The following is a 26,573-nucleotide window of genomic DNA, read 5'->3' on the forward strand; positions in this document are numbered from 1 at the left end:
CATTAATACACTGGGACTCCTATACACATTTATTATAACCAGCCCTATTATAGACAACAACCACTGATTATAGGCTTCACTTTGCTGTACATCGCTGCTATGTCATATGGTCTGGAATATAATACATCCTCTAACCACACTGTCTGCATTTGGTGGGTATATTCAAGTAGGATGTAACCTCCTTGGTATAATGAACCGCTGTACCCTTTTCAAGCATCAATAGCAAGATCAACTTTCTTTGTTACTCCCGGAAGGAGGGATGACCTCCTTCTGGGAATATTAGAAATGCTTTTGTTTGCGCATTTGCAGCTAGAACTCACGATCCTGTTGTCGCATTGGTGTGTAACTTGGCATATCGTTTGCCTGGTTAGGCGTGGTTGTGCACAATGTCTTTGTTACGCCGTAACTACTTTTATCGTCTATGCAATATCGTAATTGCACCCCTATAATTAATGGCATGTGCCACTGCCTCGCCATAGAGACCATGCTATAATCCGTTCCGCTTGGCTAGAATACTACAGGCAGATACAGGGTATATATTTTCTGTTTCCAACAGGTTTTGCACGCAATTACACAAAGCATTGTAGCTAATGATGGCCAAACAGTCTGTTCCTTTATCCCAAAGATGAGAATTCCATATCTGAAATAAGCATAGAGAAATTGGCAAATCTAAAACCAGAGTACAAGTTGTGACCAATAAGGAACAATCTTTAATTGGTCATTGCCTGGATTTTAGAATTTTTGCTATATGTATGATAATTATAATGCCCTGTTGTAGCTTCTTTTTACCAGGCTTTTTCAATACAGCCTCTGGACTGTCTATAGCATATTCTTTCTCTTGATACTTTGCAGAGAGCAATCCACAGTCATCACTGGTTGTGTACGCTTCATTTCCAATTTTCAAAGCTTTTTTGTAACTGAATAAGTGGCACCATGAAATAAATTGTAGATTGTACATGTTACAAAATTACTCAATACTGCATTTCTGCTGTAACACTTCTAATATGCATACATCTCTAATCAACTCAGATGAGACCTTTAGAGGTGACATTGGCCATATCTTTCCCCGGAAAACTATCTGTTGAGAAATCCTGGGCATGACACTACTGTAAATCACTTTAAGTTCACGGTTGCAAAATTTCACTGTGTAACAAAAATTGACATTTTCACTGAACTTTAACTTCACGGTGGTAGAAACTGATTTACAGAAAGGATGTGTGGAGAAATCACTAATAGGTTTTTCACTGTGATGATAAGTTCACGGTACAGAGGTGACAGTGAAAACAGTGAACTTAAAGTTACAGTGAAAGAAACAATAATTACAGTATCATCCCAGCAAACCACATTTAGCAGCTCTCCCTAGTGTACAAACCCAGAACTTCACACTGGTACAGCCAACCCATCATTAGGGCAGCTGGTAATGACAATCAAGCCATCTAGCCTGGCAGCAATAAATCAATGAGATACCTACTAGTAGAAAGAAATTCCTTTTACTTTCCCAAGGTACCACTAGGGGTTACAATGAGTTGTTTTCACAACACTGTTGTGCATTGTAGCTATCTTGGCAAGGATGATGTTGAAATGGTGCCAATAGTGAGACGAGAAGGGGGCACACGCAAACTCCCCTTTCCGTTCAGTAGAGAGTCTCTCTAAAACATCCTACAGCTACTTTTGCCCCCCACAACGACTCTAAGACAGCTCAAAGCCAGTGTTCATACTGATAGCGTATCGTAGCTTCTCCTTCAATGTGCTCTTCTTCTGGTAGTTGGGCAGTTTCAGCAGGTTGAAGCAGGTAGAGGATGTGGGGAGGCGGTTCACTGGGTCCCTCTTTCTGATGGTGAAGAAGCCTCGTAGCACACTTCCTACAGAAATCAGTAGAGAATACTGTAAATCCATTTACTTTGCAGTTTTATTGTGTGGTAGGAGGGAAAGGAAGGTTTTAGCAGTGTTCTTAATTCATGGTGGAAACAGTAGTCATTCAAGGGAGCCATATTCTCGGTGGAAATCTCACAGTAAAAATAAAACTACAAGAGTTTCAATTTACAGTAACTAGCATCATTTCACAGGTTCTGTTTACCTTCCAACTTCAAAATGGCATATACATTCTACAACACATACCCCAGAATATTTCAAGTTTACTACATTCAATTTAATATTTGTCTTCATGCAAACACCTTCCAGGGCTCGAAATAGTGGGTGCATGTGCACCTTTGTGCACCCAAAATTTGAGCTGTGCACCTAATTTTTAACTGTGGGTGCACCAGTGCACCTAGATATTTTTGTAGGCTATAGGGTAGAGGTACTATTGTATATTACTTGTTTGAAATTTTGAAGTTAGCTATAGAATAACAGATTGGGAGAGTTAGATTTGAATATGTTTTATGTGGTGCACCCAAAATTCTTTCTGTGCACCTAATTTTTTTGTTTGGGTGCACCAGTGCACCTATTTCCAAAAAGCAATTTCGAGCCCTGCCTTCACACATCCACAACATAGACAAAAATAGACAATGTACAGATCCAGTGGTGATGACACACAATGTGGAACATAAGAGGAGCAGGGTACCCACCGACAGTGTCTCCTGTGTCCTGATCATCAGCCACCTCCACACACCTGATACAGAAGGGTGGTTCCAGGTGGGCGAACCCCAGCAGAGGTGGTTTGGAACAACTAGTCACGAACTGTAGGAACAGGGAAGGTAAAAAAAACCCTCAGTGACACTACAGAAAAGGCTAATATATAGTCTTCTTTGTTGTAATCAAAGATTTGAATAATCATTGATCACTTTTAGATGACAATAAATCATCATACACTATTCAGGCTCGAAATACTGGGTTCATGTGCACCGAAAATTGAAGCTGTGCACTTAATTTTTGACTGGGGGTACACTGGTGCACCTAGATATTTTTTACACTATATGGTAAAGGTACAATTGTACACTATTATACAGAATATTCTTGAAATGTAAGTATCAGAAAAAGGAATACAACCTTTGTTGTACTTAATTGACTGTATCACTTGTTTGAAAGTTATACTTTGTAGCTGTTGAATTACAGGTTGAAGTTCGTACGAGAGGCAGTAGCGTTAAACTTTGAAATTATGCTTTGCTGACATTCAACTTTATTTCATGTGGTGCACCCGAAATTCTTTCTGTGCACCTAATTTTTTTGGTTGAGTGCACCAGTGCACCTATCTCCAAAAAAGAATTTCGAGCCCTGATTATACATGCAAACAGATGAAACAAGTGGTGCAGCAATCATTATGGAAGCACAACTCATCCTGATATATCAGAAGAAAAAAAAAGTAATCTCAACAAGACTTTTACATCAAACTAAACACACTGTAAAATAAATCATAGATTGTATATGTTTACCAAACTGTGGCTAGCTATCACTCAATACTGCATTTCTGCTGTAACACTTCTAGTATGCGATTCAATCAAATTACCGGTAATCAAAGGTAACATTGGCCATATCTTACTCCTGAAAATTGAGAAAACCTGGACATGTCTGGCATCCCAGCAAACCACATTTAGTAGCTCCCCCTAGTGCACAAACCCAGAACTTCACACTGGTACAACCAACTCACCAGTAGGGCAGCTGGTCTAGTAATGACAATCAAGCCATCTAGCCTGGCACAAATAAATCAATGAGATACCTAGACAGAAATTCCTTTTACTTTCCCTAGTACTACTAGGGGTTACAATGAGCTGTTTTCACAACACTGTTGTGCACTGAAAGTATCTTGGCAAGGACGATGTTGAAATGGTGCCAATAATGAGATGAGAAGGGGGCAGACGCAAACTCCCTGTAAACACACTGTAAGCTTTAAGTTCTGGACATAGTTTTACCTTTAGAAATGCTTTTCTCTCATCGTTGGTGAAGTCCTTGGCTAGAATGTCCCACAGCCAGATGACCACTCTATGGGCTGGGTGGAAACCTCCATAGTACTGGGTATATTTCCTAATGGTAGAATGGTTACATTACTGACATACATGTAGGGGGGCAGCCATTGCTAATTAAGGTTAGGATAGGATAACCAGCTAAAGCTGATACAAGAGTCATATGTAAAGTAAAAAAGGGTAAAGCACTCATCCTCAATTGAGGTGAAGCATGATGCTTTTTCAAGTAGCTACATGTAGTGGTAGCGCAAAGCGGCCTCGCCATGGCTTGCGTTTTTTGCCAAGCACACCGGGTCACCCCTACTCTTCTCGATAAGTGTGTTGGGTTCTTTTACGTGCAGAGGTTTAACGATTGAAGCTTATGCCCAAAGCTCCCTCATACACTGGGCCGCAGGCCTTATGTCACCATCCGAAAAGACAAATATGTAGCACAGGGTCTAGGTAAGAAATCATGGTAAACAATGAAGGTCAAGTTCACTTACTTCAGGTCTTCTAGGTCTATCTCTGTGTTGTCACCGGATATCAGCTTCTGTAACTCCGGCGCTGCAAACATCATCAACCAATCAGGGCTGATGATGGAGCGGAAGCCTCGGATGAAGGCCGCGGTCTGCTCTCGGATCTGGGTGTGCATGCGGAAGTGTGCCACGCGATGGACGTACGCAATCTTGTTGTCGTCGGTAACAGAGATGGCACGACCACCTGGCATCAACTCATGGGTCACAACCTATAGAGTGATGTTGTACATAGATTAATTTTTGTTTTGTTATTTTCTATCATTTATATTATGTTCAATATATAACTTATGTATGTCCAAGACATCACTGTTAAGTAGTGCAAAGTCACTGAGCGGGTCTTCCCTGGCTAAAACAAGAGAAAGAGAGAAATGAGAAGTCATTGCGCAGATAACAGATTTTCCATAGACCTAAACTTCTTTGCAGGTCCTTAGGCCATACTGATTTAATTTCTTGGTTGACAGATTTTTCTTTAAATTTTAGCACCAATAAATCATGAAAACAGAAGGCTGGGGTGAAAACTTGCACCTGACCCTGAAATTGTGTGCACCAAAGTACAAACTTTCCTCGGAGATTCTGTTTTCCTATTTGATTTTCCAATCTAGCATTTTTTTTAAAATTCCGTTAACCAAGAAATTAAAATGGTGTGGCCTTATGTATTCAGGAAAAAAACTGACATCACGAAAAACCAAGCTCCCCAAAAGAACAAGGTAATTCAAAGAACAAAGTGAAGATTGTCCACACCAGGTTTTAGAATATTGAGTTCACTATCAAACAATAACATACATATTGGCTATAAAGGAGGTCTATGTTTTTCAACTTGCTCCATATTGCTAAACTTGTGTCTATGACAGTTGAAGAACAGTATTTACATACCTTCCCCATGACGTCTTCTGCGTAAGAGAAAGTCAATTCAAGGTCACGCACATCCTCTTCTACGTAGTGTTTGATGAAGGTCAGACTTTTGTAGAGCTCTGGGTCCAGAGACGGCAGTTCATCTATGGAACTGTAGAGGGCACTGTGGTGATGGGACAGCACTTGGCTCAGGAAGAAGGATGCAAAGGGGACCTCAACAACAATACCCTGAAAAAGACAGTCAAGTTATTGTATGTTATATGTCACCGATAGGGGTGGATATCGGTTCGACTGGACCGGTTTGGACCGGAAAAACATGCGGTAACCGGTTCAAAAAAACCGAATGTCGTGAACCGGTTTTTTGGACCCGGAAGTCAAAACAAAGTAACATGTAATGCAACAAATATTTTTTTCCGAGTCTGAGAGTGCCGCCGCCCGCCCGGCAGCGCTCGTGAGTGCGACTGTGTGAGTCGCACATGGGACCAGTTTTTTTTTTGAGAATGCGACTAGATTTAAAATCACGGTCGCACGGTGCGACAATCAAAAATTACGATCTGCGCCAGGATAATGGCTGCAGAACTTAGCGGTAAGCTGAAAATATTTAGGTATTCCAACGCTACCGTAGGTGAATTTTCTATCATGTTCCCACACGCGCGGTACAAAAACTATCCGTTCCTAGTGGCAAAGTTACCCATAGAAATAAAGGATATAAGTTTCTCTCTTTTGTGATGTATTTGTTTGATTTGTAAAATGTTTCAAACGCCAGAAATATGCCGATGAAAGTAAAGCGCTAGCCGTGCGCTCTGCGTTCAGGACCGCCGCCATGATGATTGTAGACCGCAGCAGAATGCAAGGCCTGTTTCCTGCGGTCATTTTTCACCTGTTCAAGTGATAATTTTTACGATCAAAAATCGATGAATCAATTCAAGTGGAGTTTTATCCCCAAAAAATATTAAATTTTCCCTTTGTCACCGATATCATTTCAAAACTCATGATCTGCCCGTCATTATGGTGCTACTTTCATTCTGCTGCGGTCTAGAATCTACAGCCTTGAATTACAAAGCTTTCTCCATGCCGTCGGCCTGTCATTGGATGGCGGCGCCGCGGTCCTGACGCGCGAAGTTTGAACTGTGCGTTTCAAAGGAACCGAACAAACAGATAATTTTTGATCCTATTGAGCAAGAATTTCAAGGATATTAAAGTATTTTGGATTATTTGTAGACAGAGGGTGGGGGTGAAAAAAATGCCTGTAAAAATGTTGAACTTGATGGCAGCAGAAAAGTTTCAAATTATGGAATGTGACTTTATTTGTTTTGGTCATGAAACCAATAGATACATTTTAGAGTTATCTATTTATTTATCATTCAAGGTTATGTGAATCATTACTTGCCTTGTTCCAAGTAAAAAATGCCATTGTGTATTTTTCAACTTGTTGAACTTGAGGCACCGTGGCCCCCGGATTGGGGCCAGCCGGGGAACCTATGCCCAATTTTTCTAAAAATCCCTCATACTAGTATCATTTAGTATGCAGGAAGGTATTGAATAACTTGAATTGCCAATTGTTCTGCAGCATCAATGTAGGCTTTTATCTTTTATGATCTATTCAAATATTTTATTCCCGGTTGTTAATAGGAGTATTATTTGGTATGGCCAAGACTTTTGCTTGTTCTTCCAACTTTTTGTAGTGGTGCTCCTAGATTTTTGCTGGTGCTCCTAACTTTTTTGAGTTAGGAGCACAGTGCTCCTAGGTCTAAAAGTTAGTCTGGAGTGATTTTTTGTTTAGTTGACTTTTTGAGATCTCTGAGCAAAGACGTTTGTTGAAAATGAAAGTGTCTTGTATCTTCTATCTGCCTGTTAGTGCTCTGTGTCTCCTCTCTGTATTGACAAAGAAGGCATCAAAAATAAGGTTAACATTGAAATTGGGTTGATAAAATGTAAGATTATTAAGAGTAAGATATCATCTAGACAGGATCAGGTTTAGGTTCAGGTCCGGACCTGAACCTAAACCTTTGGACCTGAACCTGGACTCGAACCTGATCGAGCCGAACCGGTATCCACCCCTAGTCACCGATGATGCCCACACAACACTCTGTAACAAGAAAGGGATGCACTCGAAAGGACTATATGGCAAAAATTCACATGCAATTGTTTCTGCATTTCTTCCCACATCAATTTATGCAACACCTCTGTTGTTAAAGGCACCCAGAGCATTTTATGAGGCTTGAGAACTTGAAACATTATAGTTGCTGTAATCTTTATGAAATTGACATTTAATGCCAATGTTTACCACATTTGCGTGCAGATTTCTTATCAAAAGTGCTCAAAAGCGGCACAAAAATAAGCTACATGGTGATCTTATAGTTTCACGCGCCTAGTGTAAATAAATAGACCGATACCACAGCCCCGCCCACTTCCGTCAAAACGTAGAAATGCAAAATCAAAACATAAAAATGCAAATATTTCAGGACATGCAGTCACTCTCTCATTGGTCGAACCGATAATTGTGATGGACAGTCAGGATCAGTCTATTAGGGCTTGGATTTTCTATCAGTTCTGACCACACAACGACATTGTATCTTTGCTCCTTAATGTTGATAGGTAATGGTATAGTATTATTGAAACTTACTATGTGTAGTAATGACTAGAAATTGGAGTTTTTTTATTCAAGTTTCAAGCCTCATAAAATGCTCTGGGTGCCTTTAATTTGCTTTTCTGCATGCATGCCAGGTTTCTTGTACACATGTCATTTTTGCTCTGAAACTTTAAAGGTTTCATTTTCTTGTTTTCATTCACAATCCTTTTTGCTTTCTCCTTAACCTTCTCCCTGCTGTCTAACTCTGTAACCAATAGGGAATTGGGTGCCAAGCATTTACTTCAGAGTGCTAAAGGTAAAGTTGAATTGACACATCACTACCCTGGAATCCAGAGCAATTGTACCGAGCTTCCCCGGACCTACACCGGCCCGCGCCCGGAGCTTCCCCGGACCTACCCTCCTGCTGGCCCGATAAGTACCCCGCCCCACTTCCCGCTAGCCAAACAAGCTCCGCTCCACAGCTAGCGATCTTGTGGGCTATAGTGGGAAGTGGGCGGGGTACGTTGTCGGGCCAGCGGGAGGGTAGGTCCGGGGAAGCTCCAGGCGTGGGCCGGTACAATTGCTCTGGATTCCATGGTAACACATCACACTCCATCTCACCTCATACACAGCCTTGCCAAGCATCTTCCCCACAAACTCAAACAGCGTGAGATGGTCCTCCTGTATGTAAGATGTGGGGGAGGGATACAGTCTCTCCTCCCCGCTGGTCATCTTGAACAGGTTAAGGGACGGGTCGAACACTCGCTTGATGATTTCTTCGAGAAACTCCTTAAAGACGCCGTCTTGGTCGATCCCGGCTTCATCCAGGCCCAAGTCATTCACAAACTTTACTCTGAAATATTCAAACAAAAACAATTTGCTGATTGCTGCAAACATAGTGTTCAAATTGTTTCACTTACTCCATATTTCTATATATCAAAATATGTGGCAAATACATATCCGTATGACTTAGCATTAAGGAATGTTGTAGTATTGATAATTGTTGCAGTGGTTTTGGTGGTAACCTGTTAACAGCAAACTTAAAACCACCACAAAATGATTGTTTTGTCTTCTGCCCGCCTCAGCATTGTTTCAACCGGGAACTAAAAACCACCACGAACACTCCATTTTCTCCCTACCGTGACATTAAATCCCTGCAAACTAAAAATGTATATTATACAGCCTATTATACTTGGAATATTACTCTTTTCAGATACAGCATATAAACACACCTGATGATACCCTTGAGTGCTTGTGGAGGCAGCAGGGCCAGTTGTTGGAAACCGTCTTCCACCATCCGCGACCGATGTACCGTGACCAGGGTTGGTTTGGGCGACGCACACTCGTTCTCGATGATTCCCAGCGCCTTCTTCTCGTCGGTCACGAATCTTCTGAACAGGATGACGCGGTCCTTGTGCGGGATGACGTGCGGCATCATGTGGAGGAGGAGCAGCGCTCGCCGTTTTCCCTTCTCCAGTTCCGACACAAGCGTGCTGGGCTTCAGCTCCTTGATCAACCAATGGCCTGCTGCGGTGAACGGACGCCTGCAGTCTCTGTCGTACAGAAGCATCAGAAACGTGTGCACAGAGTGGAACAGACTGGTGTGTCGGTTCTTCCCGTCGTATATCCCGTCCCACAGGAGTCTGAACGCAAACGCGTTCAGGAAGGACGAGATCTTCACCAGCTCGTCCAGTTTGAACGGCTTCTGTTGCTCGTACATTTCCATGTCGTCGAGGATCGCGACGATGTGGCTCCCGCAGTCGCAGGAGAGGGACAGCACGGCGAAGAGTTGGTGAGATTGTTCTGTGTCTGAGTTGAGGGACTCCAGGAAGAGTTTCAGACCACCACTCGGACCCAGCTCATCTATGAAACCCCACAGCTTGGACAGAAGGTCCTCTTGGAGGCACAACCCTGAGGAAAAATTGGTTGATTTTAGTGACAGATGAAAATTATGCTTAAAAGTCATAAGTGTGAAAACAAAAGCTTGTTCAAGTAGACAGACTTTACCAAAAGCTGTCATTTTTAAGCTTTGAAGTAGCCGTTTGGCACCCAGTTCCCAATTGGTTACAAAGTTAGGCATTAGGGAGAAAGTTAAGAATGTATTGATTTCAAATGATATCTATGAAACCAAGCATACCTGTATCTGTAAAGCCGATATAACCGCCCTTTGGCATAAAACACCTGTATCTCATGCATGCGGCGCAACAGCAGCTGGTTATATCACACCGAACAACCTGTCACGTCTAACCTTCGCATGTTTTAAGTTTTAACTGCAACAAGTAGGGAAGATATATACCCTGTATCTGCCTGAAGTATTCAGCCAAGCGGAACCGATTTAAAGCATGGTCTCTATGGCAGGGCAGTGGCACATGCCATTAATTATAGGGGTGCAATTACGATATTGCATTGACGATAAAAGTAGTTTCGGAGTAACAAAGACATCGTGCATCACCGCGCCCAACCAGGCAAACGATATGCCAAGTTACACACCAATGCGACAACAGGATCGTGAGTTCTAGCTGCGAACGTGCAAACAAAAGCATTTCCAATACTCCCAGAAGGAGGTCATCCTCCTTCCCGGAGTAATAACAGTAAGACTGCTTGTACTTACCAGTAAGAATGTCCAGTTTGAGTTGTGTGAGTGTTTTCAGACAGGACTGGTAGAGAACGCACACGTGGCACACCGACAGGACCTCAGGAGAGTCCAGCTTTCTCCCACCGGAGCTGCGCATCTCCTTCAGCTTAACCGAAGACTTCTGTAGAGCTTTCTTAAAGGCTTTCTTCACCGGGGCTGTGTCTGGGGTCTCAGTTGTTGGAGTTCCTGAAGATTGAAGAATCCAAATAATGGATATTACAATGAGTATGATAAATATAATATAAACTTCATACAAAACATGGCTCTACCAGTGATCAGTGATTTAAAGGCACCCAGAGCATCTTATTAGACTTGAAAACTGGAAATTTTCTAGTTGCTGTAATCTTTATGAAATTGACCATTAATGCCACTGTTTATTACATTTGCGTTTGGATTTTTTACCAAAAGTGCACAAAAATGGCACAAAAATAATCTACATCATCTTTTAGTTTCACGTGCTTACTGTAAATAATTGTAGATACCATAGCCCCACCCACCTCCGACAAATCATAGAAATTTCATGCAAAAATTAAAACAATTAAAATGTAAATATTTGACGGACATGCAGTCAATCTCTCATTGGTCGAACCGCTAATTGTGATGGACAGTTAGATTCAGTCTATTAGGGCTTGGATTCTCTATCAGTTCTAACCACACAACGACATCGTATCTTTGCTCCTTTTATATCGATATGCAACGGTATAGTGTTATTGATGTGTACTATGTGTAGGAATGACTAGAAATTTGAGTTTTTTCATTCAAGTTTCAAGCCTCATAAAATGCTCTGGGTGCCTTTAAGCATCGTATCTGTGACTGAGTCTCTCTAAATGACTCCCATCATATGAATATACCTGTGCAGTGTTTTCATTTGGAATCATGTGTGCAAAGTAAAGATGGCGACAATGCAAATTTAAAACAGATTGAATGATGATATCAAATTGTGTACATTTCTAGTATCATAATGATTCTAATTGTTGACCCAGTATGAAAGCAATTCAGTGTAACACACCATCTTAGTTATACGACTCACAGTTGCTAATGTTCAAATTACACAGTCAAAGCTAGTGCAGGTAGTTTCCAGGCTTCTAGCTAGGTATGCGTACATGCGTCAATTGGACGCATGATACTAAAATAAGAAGGAAATTGGACGCCCTCTTTTTCAGCTGGACGCACAGAGGACCCCCGTTTCCCTGGTAATTACAGACACATGTGACTGTGTTACAGTTTCACTGATGCTTTTTTAGTCCTACCAGACACTGGGACAGTATGAAACTGATTGACTTGCCAGGAAATTGTTAATCCATAACGCCCATTGGGAGACAGAGAAGGAACAAGCAGTTTTAGTGCTTAAAATGATCTGCTTAAAGTATGATAAGACTTCACAGCATTACCCCCCCCCCCCCACACCCATTTTTGGACCCCTTGTCTATAAATCCTAGCTAAAAGCCTGGTAGGTTCTGAAGCGGTTTTGCTTACCTGCCATTGGTTTGAATCTGAGGACCTCACTAAAGAGCTGTTTCACCATGTTCCTGGCCCAGAGGAGCTGCAGCTGCTTTACCACGTTCGGCATGGCCTCGTTCAGGGTGGGGTTTATTCTCTGGGAGAACCACCCCAGAACGGGGTGCCAGTGGGTCAGACTCGACTGCTTATTCTGGAAAATAAATAAAAGTAATCGATGAACATCAAAACTTTCAATCATTTCTAGGTTGATTACTGGACTAAAAATTGAATATAACATCAGGTAGAAATTCGAATCCTATCACTCTAGAAAACAGCATTTCCTTTATGATGTAGAATACAGTACTCTGGATGATACTTTGGAAATGACTAAAAACAACTTTAAAACTTAGCTTTTAAAATCTTGCAAAAAAAAGCAAAATTAGTTATCTCTCTAATTCTATGTTATCATCATAATTTGTGCATACATATATGCATGGTAAGATATTGAAGATATCATGCTAATGCTAAAGCCTCCCGAGCAACACTGCATTTTCTGTCCTTCATGTACTACTAATCACACCAAGATCCTTCACAGTGTAACCAATACATATTTTGATATATAAGGGCTGGAAGATAGCAAAAATACCATATCTGATTTATACCCCACTTATTACACGTATAGTGTTATGACCCTATTGGGGGTAGAGATGGGAATGTTTATGTCAGAGCAATTCATTGTGTATGACAAAGTAGCCATACGTGAATTCATGATCAGACGTGACTGCTAGCACATACTTTGTCCTGTTACAACTTGTTTGCGCAATAAGAAGATTTTAAACTTAAAGGAGATGATGTCAAAAGCATGAGGAAATACAACCGTGTACAATGGAATATGATAATATCAAAATTCTTGGTCCTACTTAGAAGTTAAAGAGAACATTTTGTAGCCAATATATGCCAAAAATGTGAATGAAGTTATGTGTGTGCATCCCCATTCCAACTTTCAGATTATCTGGTTTGAACACCAGGCACATGAGCCAAGAATAGACATTTTTGGTCAGAGAATAGCAAAAATAATTGCAAGCAGTGTACACCAAACATGTGAATGAGGTCCTGACACTGGTTATATGTAATAGGCCTTCCCATTCCAAATTTCAGTTCATTTGGTTTCAACACCTGGACACAGAAGCCCCAAAATACACATTTTTGGTCTGAAAAATAGCAAAAAAATCCATAAAATTGATTCTGGGCAGGAATTGAAATGCCTACATATCTATACTTATTTATAATACATTCAACTACATGTGTACAGAATATGATGCCTTTGAATAAATTTGCACAATTTTTCATCTATGCCATTATTCATATTTGGACTAATAAGCAAGATTTTCAACACAGCTTGCAGATTTTCAAAGCCCTAAAGGTTCAATAAAAGCTGAAAACTGACAACATAATTAGATGTACATAGCCCCTCGCTGTGAGCAATTATACTATCAACTCAATAATAGCAACCTGGGAGCAACTTCAGGGATTTCCCTGTGGCCCAACTGGTAGAGACCTCACAGTTGAGCTCCTGGTTCAAATAAATTGGTAACTTGGAGACACGGGTTCAAGTCCCAGGGTTAAGTCTCGGTTGGGGCGGCACAGTCTTTCAGAAGGGACATAAAATGGGGATCCCATGTTCGAGGAGGTGCCTGAAGCACATTAAAGGAGAAGAGCTAGCAACTCCTCCCTGGAAAAATACACCCTACTAGTGCTACAGAAACAGCAAAGAAACTTGCTGACCTTTTGCCACTAGGCACTACAAGGGTATAAACGAACAAACAAACAAACGAATGGGAGCAACTTCATACAATGGCAAATAGTCAAAGCCACTTTTAATAAATTTGTAGTCAGTTGAAAATCAACATGTGCTATTATCTACCAAGAAACCTTTAAACATAATATAAATATACATATCAAGTGATAATGATACAGTGGTGTCAAAAACTAGATTTCAGCATCTTGTAGCACAATCATTGTTAGATGGGGTAAAATGACGGACAGGATATTGCAGCATGACTGTATGTGATCTACCACATGTACATCACTACATGTGTATCAGTAAGTACTACCATACAATTGAGTAAGCATACCCATCAGTACACCTACTCTCCAAACACCATCTGGACATGTAATTTACTTTAAGTGGACCGGCAAAATCACTAAGGCTCCCATTATAGCCCATCTGTATAGGGCGACGGTAAATTCAGAAATTGGTTGTGGGGTAAATATTTACGAGACCAATCAAGGGGAAAGTGGCAAGGAATAACCTCATATCATATACATTAGTTATATCATTAAAAAACAGTTGTGAGGAATACATACATGGTGTGTACACAGTAGGGGTGGGTACCGTGTACTGGTACAAAACCGGCATTTCTTAACGGACCAGTCCAAAAAACGGTCCGTAAAAAATCAGTGGACCGGCCTATGGACCGATTAGAAAATTCATAGTACCAGGCTACCAGCAGGCGGCCACATAAATGGTCTAAGAAAATACAAAACAGCAGATTTAACGAGTCGTTTTCGAAGACGTTAGCTGTAAATCATATCTAGAAACACTTAAAGGATGAGTAAACAGACGGCGAGACAATAATTTTGAGACAAAGTGCAAACCTAAGAAATTATATCGTTCTAGACATGACGTTTGGAGACTTTTCCATGTGTCTCGCTGTCCAAAATATGATGTACTGCGACACTACTATAATCAGGTATAGGTACAGGTCCGGACCTGGACCTGACCCTCTGGACCTGGACCGGACCTGAATTTTATGTACCGGTACCCACCCCTATTGCACAGGTAAAATTGTTTCTGTTTGGGACTATGGGCACTGGAAATAATCAGAGGGGGACTGAACACATCCTGAGTTCATTAGCATTCATAAGGGTGCCTCCTGACCGATTTTTATGGTACAAGTCTAAATGCATTAAGCCTCTTAACACTGAATTAAGCTTCCTAAGTGTTGGGGCAATCTAGAGCTGGGAATTATAATTAGTCGGTCTGTCTCTGCTTCTGAATTAACATCCTGTTAAGATTTTTGTGCTGGTGTATTGATAAACAAGTGAAAAAAGTTTATTCATACTGAAGACAAAAAAAGGTTATTACGTTATACAAGAAACATCAGATAATATAACCTTGACCTTCCTAGTGCCAGGAAAATTTCATCTGTATTGGAAACCGAACAAGGCATGCATACCTCAGGACAGCCACTCTGATAAGCCGATTCATAGTTTGAACTGCTCATGTGCAAGGTCAAAGGTGAAGGTATAGACAGTGTCTAGACCATGCTTTATACACTGTTTTTTCAAAGGCTTTGAACAATGCACAGTTTTAACTGTGAACCAGTTAATATAGTTCTTAAGCACGAAAGGCCTAATGATTAATCACCTGACTAGCCTTCTTAAACATAGTCCCAATCGGGTAGGGTCAGCTATTTCAATTCTCACACCTATACCACAAATCTCTTAATTGGTAAGGTCAGAGCTGGGGTTAGGCTTAAGGGTACTTACAGAATGCACCTATGACCTAGAGTTAGATCAATACTTCAAAATCATGCCATGAAGTCTTGGCAAACTGCCACAAGTATGCTGTGAATAGACATAATAGAGAGCACATCACGGCGCATCCGATATCATTTAAGGTACCAGCCCAGCCCCGACCAATAATGACCACATGAACATCAATGTCAATAGATGTAATAGCGAAAACCCAGAGTAAGATTCATATATGAAAAACATGCTAGCCAGCCTTGGCACCTTGCCCTTAGCATGCCCTGAATAAAATTAAAGACAATCAATCTAGATGCATCTACATGTATGCTGTGAATAGATATACAGTATTAAGAGAGCGCATCGCGGCGCATCCTATATCATTTAAGGTAGTAGCCCAGCCCCGACCAATAATGACCACATGAACATCAATGTCAATAGATGTAATAGCGAAAACCCAGAGTAAGATTCATATATGAAAAACATGCTAGCCAGCCTTGGCACCTTGCCCTTTGCATGCAGTGGACAGAATAAGAAATGAATCTAGATGCATTACATGTACCAAACCAGCACTGGCCAACAATGATCGATAGAAGAGGGCCTACATGGGGGGGTCCCGACAACGCTCTTCGCTAAATTCGGAGGGCCGGCTACGTAATACGCTAAATTCAGAAAGCCTCCTTACGCTCTACGCTAAATTCAGAAAGCCTCCCCTACGCTCTACGCTAAATTCAAAAAGCCTCCCCTACGCTCTACGCTACATTATGGAGTGGTCGGCAACGTTCTACGTGAAATTAAAACGGCCGATTACGCTCTACGTAAAAGGGGCATGCAGGCCCTCATAGAACATCAATGTCAATATAATGTATTAGTAAAAAGCCCTCTCACTTTAAATTTATTCCATCTAACTTCAGTAGAGTGAACAACAATTGGACAAGCATAAGGAATGTTGTAGTAGTTGAAGGACCACTCCTATTCATGTATATGGCTACTGAGTATGGATAATTCACTCATCATTATATTTATGACTCCAGGATCGGAGTAGTGGACAGGGCTTGTTGAGACAGGGCTTCAGACAGCATCAACTGCTAGGTAGTGATAATGGGTTGGGAAAACTTGGCATGTTGAGAGTTGTACCATCATAAATGCAGTAAGGTTCTTCAATGGATAACATGCCATCTTAATTAAGTATAGCCAAGGCAGCAAATCCCAAAACGACAAGGTATGATATCATCGTGGTCAATATCTAATCTTCACAATCATGGTTACCTCTACATAATTTTGTCAAACTGTAGATTTCCATCCTAAATATTTATGAATAACCCCAAAGGCATCTCTGTATCTATATTTAGTACTTCCTGTTGGAAAATTGTCCATCCTGTCATTGATAATCTAATCAGGCACTGTGTTTAATCTAAATGCCACATGCTATTGCTGCTGGGCAACACAAAGGAAAAAAACATTTGTCCATATATGAATAATATTGATGCTAATGTCAAGGACACACATGCATGTAGATCTTACAACATGCAGATGTATGGCTATGTTTAAGATTCATAATTTTACTGAAAAAATTGAGTAAACCCAATTATTCTAACAACTGATTAGGCAACACCAATTTAATTTCTTGGCTAACGGGGTTTTTTTTTCCCCAAAATTTTTTTTGGAAAGCAAAAATCCGTTAACCAAGAAATTAAATTGGTGTGGCCTTATAAAAAAAACTGAATGATGAAATTTTAATTCAAAGTCTAAAGACTAGATAAACCAAGTGGTGGATTGCTCATTCCTTGACAGTCAAAAATTTGGGTAAGTCAAATTTTTGTTTTGGAAATTACAGTTCAATTTTGCTTCAGACTAAATAAATCTGTTGGGCAATTCTTTCAAACTATAGTTAGGCCACACCAATTTAATTTGTTGCTTCTTGGATTTTTTCAGAAAAAAAATCAGAGTGACAGGGAAAAAAAGTTTTGCAAATAGTCTGGGGTAAAGATAAGGGTTTACATAACATAAAGAATAAGAGGATTATTCAAGTTTCAGCTTTGTATGGCTCATTTTATGCAATGCATCCCTTTCTTTGATCTAGTACTATAATTTCAGTAACAAAATTACATTTTGCCATGTAATATATGGATTGATATTGAGAAATAGCTTTAATAAATGAAAAATTATAACTTCCGCTCAATGTGACCACACTTTTTAAGTATGTGCAGGCCTTTATCATCTATTTTGGTGGCTATCGAGTTTTACAACTGAATAGATAGTAAAATTGGAAGTTAAAATTTGTGAATGGGAATAGTGTCAGACCCAATCTTTTTCTTTTTTTTCAAAAATGGGAAAAACTGGACAGGCTATTCTGAGAAGCAACAAAATAAATTGCCGTGGCCTTACTGTACCTGACAGGATTATAAAGTAACCTGTCTGACGCCAAAAGCTTGCCGTTACTCGTCCTATGTTTAACCTTCAGTAAATACACGTATTACATCCTCATGATCTGTGTATTGATTACACGGTGGTTCTTGCATGAGCCAGACTACTGCAGTATGGGAGCCAAATGAATGGGTGGATTCTGTAGCCTGTGTGTTACACAATCTCTCACAGTCAGGGGCTACATTGTAGGAAAGTAGTACATGTAGTAGTAACTGGTTTATTTATAAAAACATGGGACATAACGGCTTTGTAGTGTAGGGACTGACTTGCGCTGCAGCTTACAATAATGTATACAGTAAAGTCGACACGATGAGAACACTATGTATAAGTAATGTGGCTAACAGTTCATACATCCCAATAAATAATCGTTGACCAACATAATGAAAAGTTGGATTTCTGTTCGACATTACTAAAAGCAAGGTTAATGTCCAGCCGGAATAACAGATCAGTTTTTTAGTCCGCCAAGAAGTTGAGCCAGCGCAGGTTCGCACTCGAGGTGTATCGTTTAGTACCCCTGGCTTGAGAGTACTGAAGTGAGTTCCTCAGCAGTCTGCCATGCTGTATGTATCCAGTCTTGTTAGCTTAAATTCGCTCCCATCTGTTGTTACCCCGCCAACTTGAGCATTGGAAGTAGACTAAATGGTGCACGTACCAGTTCTTCCGCGACAGGGGTCTTTCTGACACTCAAACAGTCATTTCCGTGTAAAAAAATCTGGTGATGTGTTCAGTTCCAAGCGAAAATGACCAATTTTGCGCCTCATTTTTGACGGGGAAATACTTTTCCCCTTTAATATTTACTAAAATTACAGAGGTTGAAGACACCGAAACTTGGGTTTTCTTGTAGCTAGAGGGATATCCTTAATTCCCATACACAGTTTTGGGGGCTCAGAAGTATTTCCTAAAAGAGACGGTCGCTAGACTTGAGGGTGTGCAAACTCGAATTGAGACCCAAAATAAACTAGGGAGTGCCCTGGATTAATTCTAGGGTAACCATTGCAGATATACAGATCTCTACGTACATGTATGATACTGGTAACATTTCCATATAAGGCATCTTTCCTACACATCAGTGTCACATGTGACCTTCAAAGATCTCTGGTGAAAATACCATAAGTCACAAACTGTCATTGCATTTGTCAAGTTTGTTTCCGGTTGAGAAGAGAATTGTGCATGGCTGGCGATTTTGCAAACAATTTTAATATGAGGGTTTAAGACATTGATATTTCGCTTCAGGACGTTGTGTGTTGGTGGATTTTGTTGACAGTTGTTCAATGTGATGGATAAAGTGACACCATGATACCTAACACAAGTGACATGTTTTAGTATGTGCCCATGCAGGGTGTAGTGGTAGATGGGGCTTTTCTTTCTGGAGATAGTTAGGACTTCACATTTGTCCGTGTGGAATTCCATTCTCTACTTGTCTTCCCATTCAGCCAAGGTGTCAAAGTCAGCCTGGAGTTTTTTGGCGTCATCTAGGCTGTAGATGGTCATGTAAATTATGGCGTTGTCAGAGAAGAGACGAGTAGCGGAGTGCAGGTTTTTGGCTATGTCATCTATGAAGTATAGAAACAAACATGGTCCAAGTACAGAACCTTGAGGGACACCTGAGATCACCTCTAATCAGGGCTGTCTCCAGCTTTAGATTTTTTTCTGTCCCACTCATTGTTTGGGAGCCCATGTTGTTAGTTGATAAAAATGATCAAATATCTGCTGTAAATTTAAAGAAAGAAATACTGGAAAACGATACCAATGTCATAGAATGTAAAAATCAATTCCAAAGTCAAAGAAGATGAGGTAATTTCTTCAACCTTCCTGACCACGTAGATTTCATGATTTAGGTAACTTTTTTAGCCAAACTTTTTTTTATTCGCACGCTCGCATCAGTTTTGGGGTTTCTAGAGGATATCATCCATATAATCAAATCAACATGGCCTAATCTCGTCACCAAGAGCTAAAAAAACACCATAAAAATGATTGTTCTGCCTGCTACCCACCTACCCCGGTCTTTCAACCGCAAAGTAAAAACCACTGCGAACTCTCCACTTTTCCTACCCCAAATTTGAATCCCAACGAACCAAAGGTGTTTACGGTAACATTCCTGAAGACCACTAGTCTTGTAATGAATGGTCCAATCTTCTGGAGGAGCCCAGGCCAATATCAGAGAGATTTCCCCAAGCTCTTCTTCAAACCCTTGGAACTTGCCAAAAGTATATACAGAAGTTTACCTCATCTGAAGTTGCAAACGCGACCATCTGAAAATCTACAAGTCTAATCTAATGAGAAGGTACCCTTTGGAACATCTGCAACTTTTGATATAATGAAGCCTAGAACAGTATTGGCAGTTAATGGCACACACAGAGCTGAGTCAAGAATTATAGCTAACCCAGTCAACAGTAGTAATTGACATTAGGGTATACTATGCATTCTGAATGAAACAACTACCATTCTTGCTGTGAAAGAGTTAGACTATTGACTGGAATACACATAAAGAAGGCTGAAACCTACCTAAATACAGTTGCTTTGATGAGTAAACATAGGAGGTATAAATGTAGATACTTAGTATATTTTGGCATGAAATAATGCATATATGGCGGCCCAAACAAACATTGTAGTCATTATGATAACAAATATGGCAACATGCTGGGATTGCCAAGTGCTGTCTTGTACCTACGGCCATATATAGATTATTTTAGGACAAAATATAGCAGCCTGTGATGTTTTAACTCATCAAAGCAGACTACATGTACATTTTGGTACATGTAGATATCACTGTGAACTCCAGTGCATTCCAGTGTTTTCCGGTGCATCGCAGTAAATAGTCAGACCACTGTGAAAGGCAAAATATGGAATATTTCCTCTTTCTCATGATCTTGGTTATAGACTGAAAAAAAACCTGTGATTTAAACATGAAGTCGTTCAATATCTCAAGGTGACCATGCAAGCCTGGGTTTCTATCAACTGTTAATACAAAAAGTACACGATTGTGAACATGTCTTAGGTAGAACTGAGATTCCCTTTCCATACATAGATATTGTACATATAAAACATCAAGATCTTTTCAGTACAATACAATATCATGTTGTATGTTAGGATTAAAAATCAGAAAACAAGTCTATAACATGACAAAAAAGGACGATTTTCCAGTTCCTTCCAAGACTATAATATATACACGTCTCAAGAAGTCAATGGAAGCCACTCTGTAACTTCCTTTACCTAAGTCCTTTCTTGACAGTGACTAATAGACTACACTGTAGATACTGCCACGAAATCTCCATTTTATTCATGGCCTTCGTGTGGGTATTGATTTTGGACTATTTCCAGGCTAAAAATGGGAAACGGCTATGTTTTGAATGATAGGTAGTGATCTGTGGAAAAGTTGATATTGCATGGCAAGTTGCTGTGAGGCATTAACTTATCACTTTTGTGTAAGCTCTTTGTACGTGCACTGTAATAAAAAATGAGACAATCTATCATGCCTGCGTCATATAGTCATGGAACTGTTGAAAAATATGTATGCATGTCATTAGACATCTATTACAAGACAAGCGCAGCTGGTTTAACTTATAGGATGAAAGCAAAAGTCTACTGGATGGAAAAATGATCAGTATTCACTCATTCTCTCTCTCCATACACAACCAATGGACACTCACTTTGTGCTCTGACCTTCTTCAGAAAAACTGACCCACTTTAAATACTATGTTTCTGTACAGTCACATGGCCAAAGTGAGGGTCAGTTTTCTTGAAGGACAAATCATCTGTTGACAGTTCAGTGAGTGTGTTTTTCTTAAATCGAGAATCTGAGAATGAAATTTCAAAAGAAAGGTCTTATTCTATTTTTCTTATTCAAATTTACCCAATTTGTGGAAGGATTGACATAACAGGTGACTATCACCTTTCCAAGATGTCAACCTGGCCCAGACTTTAAGGTTTGATCCACTCACATCGGGAAGGACCCCTACTCTTTTCGATAGCGGGTTCTTAAACATGCTCAAAGTGTGACTCTCCTCAAACACGGGACCTCCATTTTTTAGCATTGTCTAATGTTTTTTTAGATGTTTGCATGAATTGATGACTGTGTAGCTCTAGATTTAGCTCTAAATCTAATTCTTATCTAGATGTTGTAAAAACCCAAAGGGGCGAGTACGCCGCTCCCGGGTTTAGAACCCGCGCCAATCCCGATCCGCACGGTTTGGGAATTCAACGCGCTAACCACTAGGCTAAAGGTCCAAACCAGTTAGACTGGTCAGTTAGTGGAGGTTGATCCCCACTGTTACACTACTCCCCCTTTTCTTTCCAGACTCGTCCTGATTCTCCGAGTACGACATCCCTGTGTGATCTGATCGTTACTCACAGGGCCGGTGTGGGAACCACAGTGACTGTAAAAACCCAAAGGGGCGAGTACGCCGCTCCCGGGTTTAGAACCCGTGCCAATCCCGATCAGCACGGCTTGGGAATTCAACGCGCTAACCACTAGGCTAAAAGGTCTGGACCAGTTATAGACTTGTCAGTTAGTGGAGGTTGATCCCCACTGTTACAATGTAAAGCTCTAGATCTAAATCCTCCAGACATACCTGTACATAACTCTGGCACCTGGCCAGGAGCATGATGACCACGCCCATGAAGGGTTCCATGATGACAGGGAGCATGTCCAGCTGGAGGTAGGCCAGTTGGACCATGTTGGCCAGCAGACACAGCGAGTAACTGCCCTCCAGTGAGTTGAACACAATCCTGATGTTCTGTTCCTAAAACATTTCACAATTCAAGATAAATGTTAAACACAGTTCTTATCTGGGCACCTAAAATATAAGTACTTTGTCTTCTGGCAATTTTGATAATTTTGCATAGAGAACTTTTTATTGGCTAAAATCTATCCCAGCTTTTCTAGGAAATGTTTAAGAATTTTCCAGAAAGGTGGTGGCAACTGGCAAGGTTCTTAGTGGTAATCTATAGCTAAAACATACTATTAGACTTTATCATAGTGCTCTATAATGGCTAAAATCTATCTTTAAGTAGCTTTTCTGTGAAATGATGCAGAATTTCCCTGAAATGTGATGGCAAGGTTCTTAGCGGTAATCTAGCTTTGCAGTGCCTGTGAGGTAGTCTGTAAAATTACTGCGATAATACGGGTGGTTTGCAAAGTGCGAAGAAGTTTCTTAAGAATTGAATCAGAGCCAACTTTAACATTAAAGTATTTGGCAAGCACAATTCTATTTTTTTGGCAGGTGTTCAGGCTTTGACGCAGGCACTCAGATGATGAGGAGACCTAATCAAGTACAATTAAGTAGTTCAGGCTTTAAGTATGGACTTGATTTTCAAGGTTTCCAAACATCAATTTTCTCTAATCAGTATGCAGCTAGTTGAGAACAAGCTTTGGCTCTGTGATCAGAATTTCAAACTTATAACTATATAAGTTTGAATGTTTAAAAAGGAAAGTTTTTGTGTTAATTTCAAATGTATCCATGCATGCTTTGACTTTAAAAAAAAGAAGATATACAACCACTGGTATGACATGTTGCCAAACAGAGACCTAAATATATCACCTTTAAATATTGCAACCAATCCGCACTTCAGTAAATACATCTCTAACCCTGCTAAATGGTATGGTTTTTCTATATCGGTCATTGAATAAAACATTGATTAGTAAAAAAAAAAAACACTGTATTTCTGGTTATCCAGACCATAGCAAAAACCTGCAGTCCCTATAGCCGTTTTGGGATGTCAACTACTGGTAAAGGACATAAAATCTATCAGTGTTCTCGCCAGGCTTTTTCAGCATAGCGGCCCCCGAAGCTGTGATCTGGACCCCCGATGCTGTGATCTGGACCCCCGATGCTGTGATCTGACCCCGATGCTGTGTTTCAATGAGCATAGGGTGTTTCTTTCTGGGAAGAACCTTCATAAGTCTTATAAAAAGTTCATATTTGGCTTTAGAATGAGAATGTGACAGAGGAAAAACTTAACTTCACAAAATTTACCCCTCAAAATGCAGGAAATAGTGTCTTATTTGGTTATGAATTTCAGAATTTTGTGCGGTAAGATGCCAGACTACCACCGTTATCATGTCATTGGCACTCTGCGAGTGACTTGCAACGTGCAAAGTTGGCCTTCTGTACCTGACCCCCATGCTGTGAAAAAATCCTGGTGAGAACACTGTCTATGATCTAACATCTGGGTGATGAAAACATTGTAGAATTATTCTCCAACATACATGTATTGTCCTCATTTCTATTTCAATACAAAAAGTACTATAAAGAGAAGTACCAAACAATGTTGACACAATTGTAACTGTATTTTTTGGATCTTATCAAATCTACAAAAAGAAGAAAAAAAGAACCCCCACCTACCGACCTTCCCTTTTCAGGACTGTAATCAGACACACAAGATTGTAATAGTATTTTCCTAGGCCTTGGCTCAATGCAGAATTCCTGCTTATTGAAACACCCTATATCAGGCTTTTAGCTAGGATTTATAGACAAGGGGTCCAAAAAATGGAGGGGGATGCTGTGATGCGGGGTTAGGTGTGTTCTAGTCTAATATCATACTTTTAGCAAACCATTTTAATCACTAAAAACTGCTAGTTCCCAATGGGCTCTATGGATTAACAATTTCCTGCTTTGCATGTCAATCAGTTTTCATGCTGTCCCAGTGTCCGGTAGGACTAGAAAAAGCAACAGTGACACTGTAACACAGCAACATGTGTACGTAATTACCAGGGAAACAGGGGGTCCAGCTGAAAAAGAGGGCGTCCAATTTCCTTGTTATTTTAGTATCATGCGTCCAAAAGACGCATTGACGCATGCCAAGCTAAAAGCCTGCCCTATATACCTGTTCCAACAGGCGGATACTCTTCTCCAGTACGTTGTTGTTCCTGAAGAGGAGAAGCGTCTGTTCTGCGATGGTGGACAGATGGAGGATGAGGCCTGGCAGGGACAGGATGTGGACCAGGAACGCCGTCAGCAGGTGCTGGGAAAACTACAACAAACAACAACAACAACAACAGAAATGAAAACATTCTGCAAATTTTCTTTTGTTGCATTGGCAAAATGACAGCGTTGAGACTTTTAAGCATTGCTTTAATTTAAACCATTAACATTCTACAAATACATGTAGCTATAAACTGTAAAATTATCTTAATATTTGCTGTAAATTTGTGATTTTATAGGCACTTGTCCCCCACAAATTCATCACACCTGCGAATAAGTTTCATCCCCAAATTCTTCATTTTTAATCACCATGTCACAAAATTTAAGTACCTCAAAGTTAAAAATTGAAATGACTTTATACATCTTTGTAGTTTAACGTGAACAAATCATATTTCATCTTAAATACTGACTGTACAGAAGAAGTTGTGCCTGCTATATCTCACATATGTTGAAGATACAGGAAGATTTGACATAGAGAACTGAGACAGCATCCTAAATACGCATGTGCAGAGTACCAGACATCTGAAGCACCAGAGAGATCCTACTTAAGAAAGCACCTTGACATGAACGCACCAAGTGACAATGTCCAGCGGAAAAATAGACATAAACAACAACAACAACATCTGACCTGTGTAGAGATGAGGGGTCTCATGGAGATGGTCACAATGGCCGCCAGTGCCGCTCTCTTCAGCGTGGGTTGAGAACGCTCCAGCCCCCTCTTCAGTAGAGCCTGCAGAATCACGTAGAGATCCTTGGACGTCAGGTGTCCCAGAAGATTCGCGCACAGCTGGTTCATCCCCGGCCGTAGCGCCTCGCTGCCCTTGATCTTCAGCACCTTCCAGGTGGTGGTGTCGGTAAAGATGACCACCATGTTCAGGTACAGACTGACCAGCTTGGACTGGTCATTGTTGTCCGGTCTGAGCGTCTTCAGGTAGCAACAGCACTGCCACAACAGCTTCTTCATCTGTTGTATCCATGGCAATACATGTTCCTTGCTAAGAGCCAACGACACGTACCAAATTTTTGAGTCTCCCTCCACCTCCATAGAAGCCAAGATGTATCGGCAGAGGGTTTGGAACACCACATGGTCTTTCTTTTCGTCAAAGAAGTAGAGAAATCTCTCGGTGGCTTTGAAGACAGTCACCGCTGGTGCAAACTTGGCCTTGTCCGGAGAGCTAGTCGGGCTCACCTCACGCGCCCACCCGATCAGAGACTGTAGATCGCCCTGCGTTTGTTTCCTGAGGCTGGTAACGGCCAAGAATCTTCTCACCGCCGCTTGAATTTTTGTAGCAGACTGGTCTCTTCGTATCTCTTCCTGTCTGTTGACGCGAGCGGATTTCTTTTCGTCTAGGAAGGACGCCTTCTTGTCCTCGTAAGGAGCAAACATGTTGAGTTCCTCCCTCAGTGGCGCCGCCGCGATGTGCTAGACTGGGCAGTGCTGGTATGACGTGATGTCCGCAGCGCAGCGTAACGTTACGTTATTACGTCGGTAAAGAACTTGAGAGATCCCCGTAGCGTCGACGTATACGTAGAGATGTTGACATCCTTATATCACCACTTCCAACTCACCTGCAGCAAAAACAAAACATATAATCACCCCAAAAATTAGTCTACAGATTCTTCACACCTTTCCGTCACAAGAATGGTAAAAACAGGATTTATGAAGTTGTTAAATTTATTAAAATCGATAAAAAACATAGGAAAAGACGAAAATCCCACCCTCTGGTCGCCATGATGAGTGTTGGATTCTGGGATATGCGCATGCGCTGTGCTGTATTT

General features: G+C 40.7%; 1 protein-coding gene across 1 annotated transcript; it reads right to left on the reverse strand.

The window, feature by feature from the left end:
- Positions 1–1,324: 1,324 nt before the first annotated feature.
- LOC136439841 (ubiquitin-protein ligase E3B-like) lies at positions 1,325–26,557 on the reverse strand. Its single transcript, XM_066435470.1, has 13 exons — positions 26,514–26,557; positions 25,423–26,363; positions 24,697–24,843; positions 22,443–22,613; positions 11,950–12,124; positions 10,450–10,659; positions 9,071–9,749; positions 8,460–8,691; positions 5,288–5,494; positions 4,382–4,623; positions 3,849–3,960; positions 2,568–2,679; positions 1,325–1,862 (listed from the first exon to the last, which is right to left on the reverse strand). Exons 2-13 carry the CDS (start codon positions 26,179–26,181, stop codon positions 1,690–1,692), a joined length of 3,219 nt encoding a protein of 1,072 aa, XP_066291567.1. The 5' UTR covers positions 26,182–26,363; positions 26,514–26,557; the 3' UTR covers positions 1,325–1,689.
- Between the last annotated feature and the right edge of the window lie 16 nt (positions 26,558–26,573).

This window comes from Branchiostoma lanceolatum, chromosome 8 (assembly GCF_035083965.1).
Source record: "Branchiostoma lanceolatum isolate klBraLanc5 chromosome 8, klBraLanc5.hap2, whole genome shotgun sequence".
Classification (NCBI taxonomy): Eukaryota; Metazoa; Chordata; class Leptocardii; order Amphioxiformes; family Branchiostomatidae; genus Branchiostoma; species Branchiostoma lanceolatum.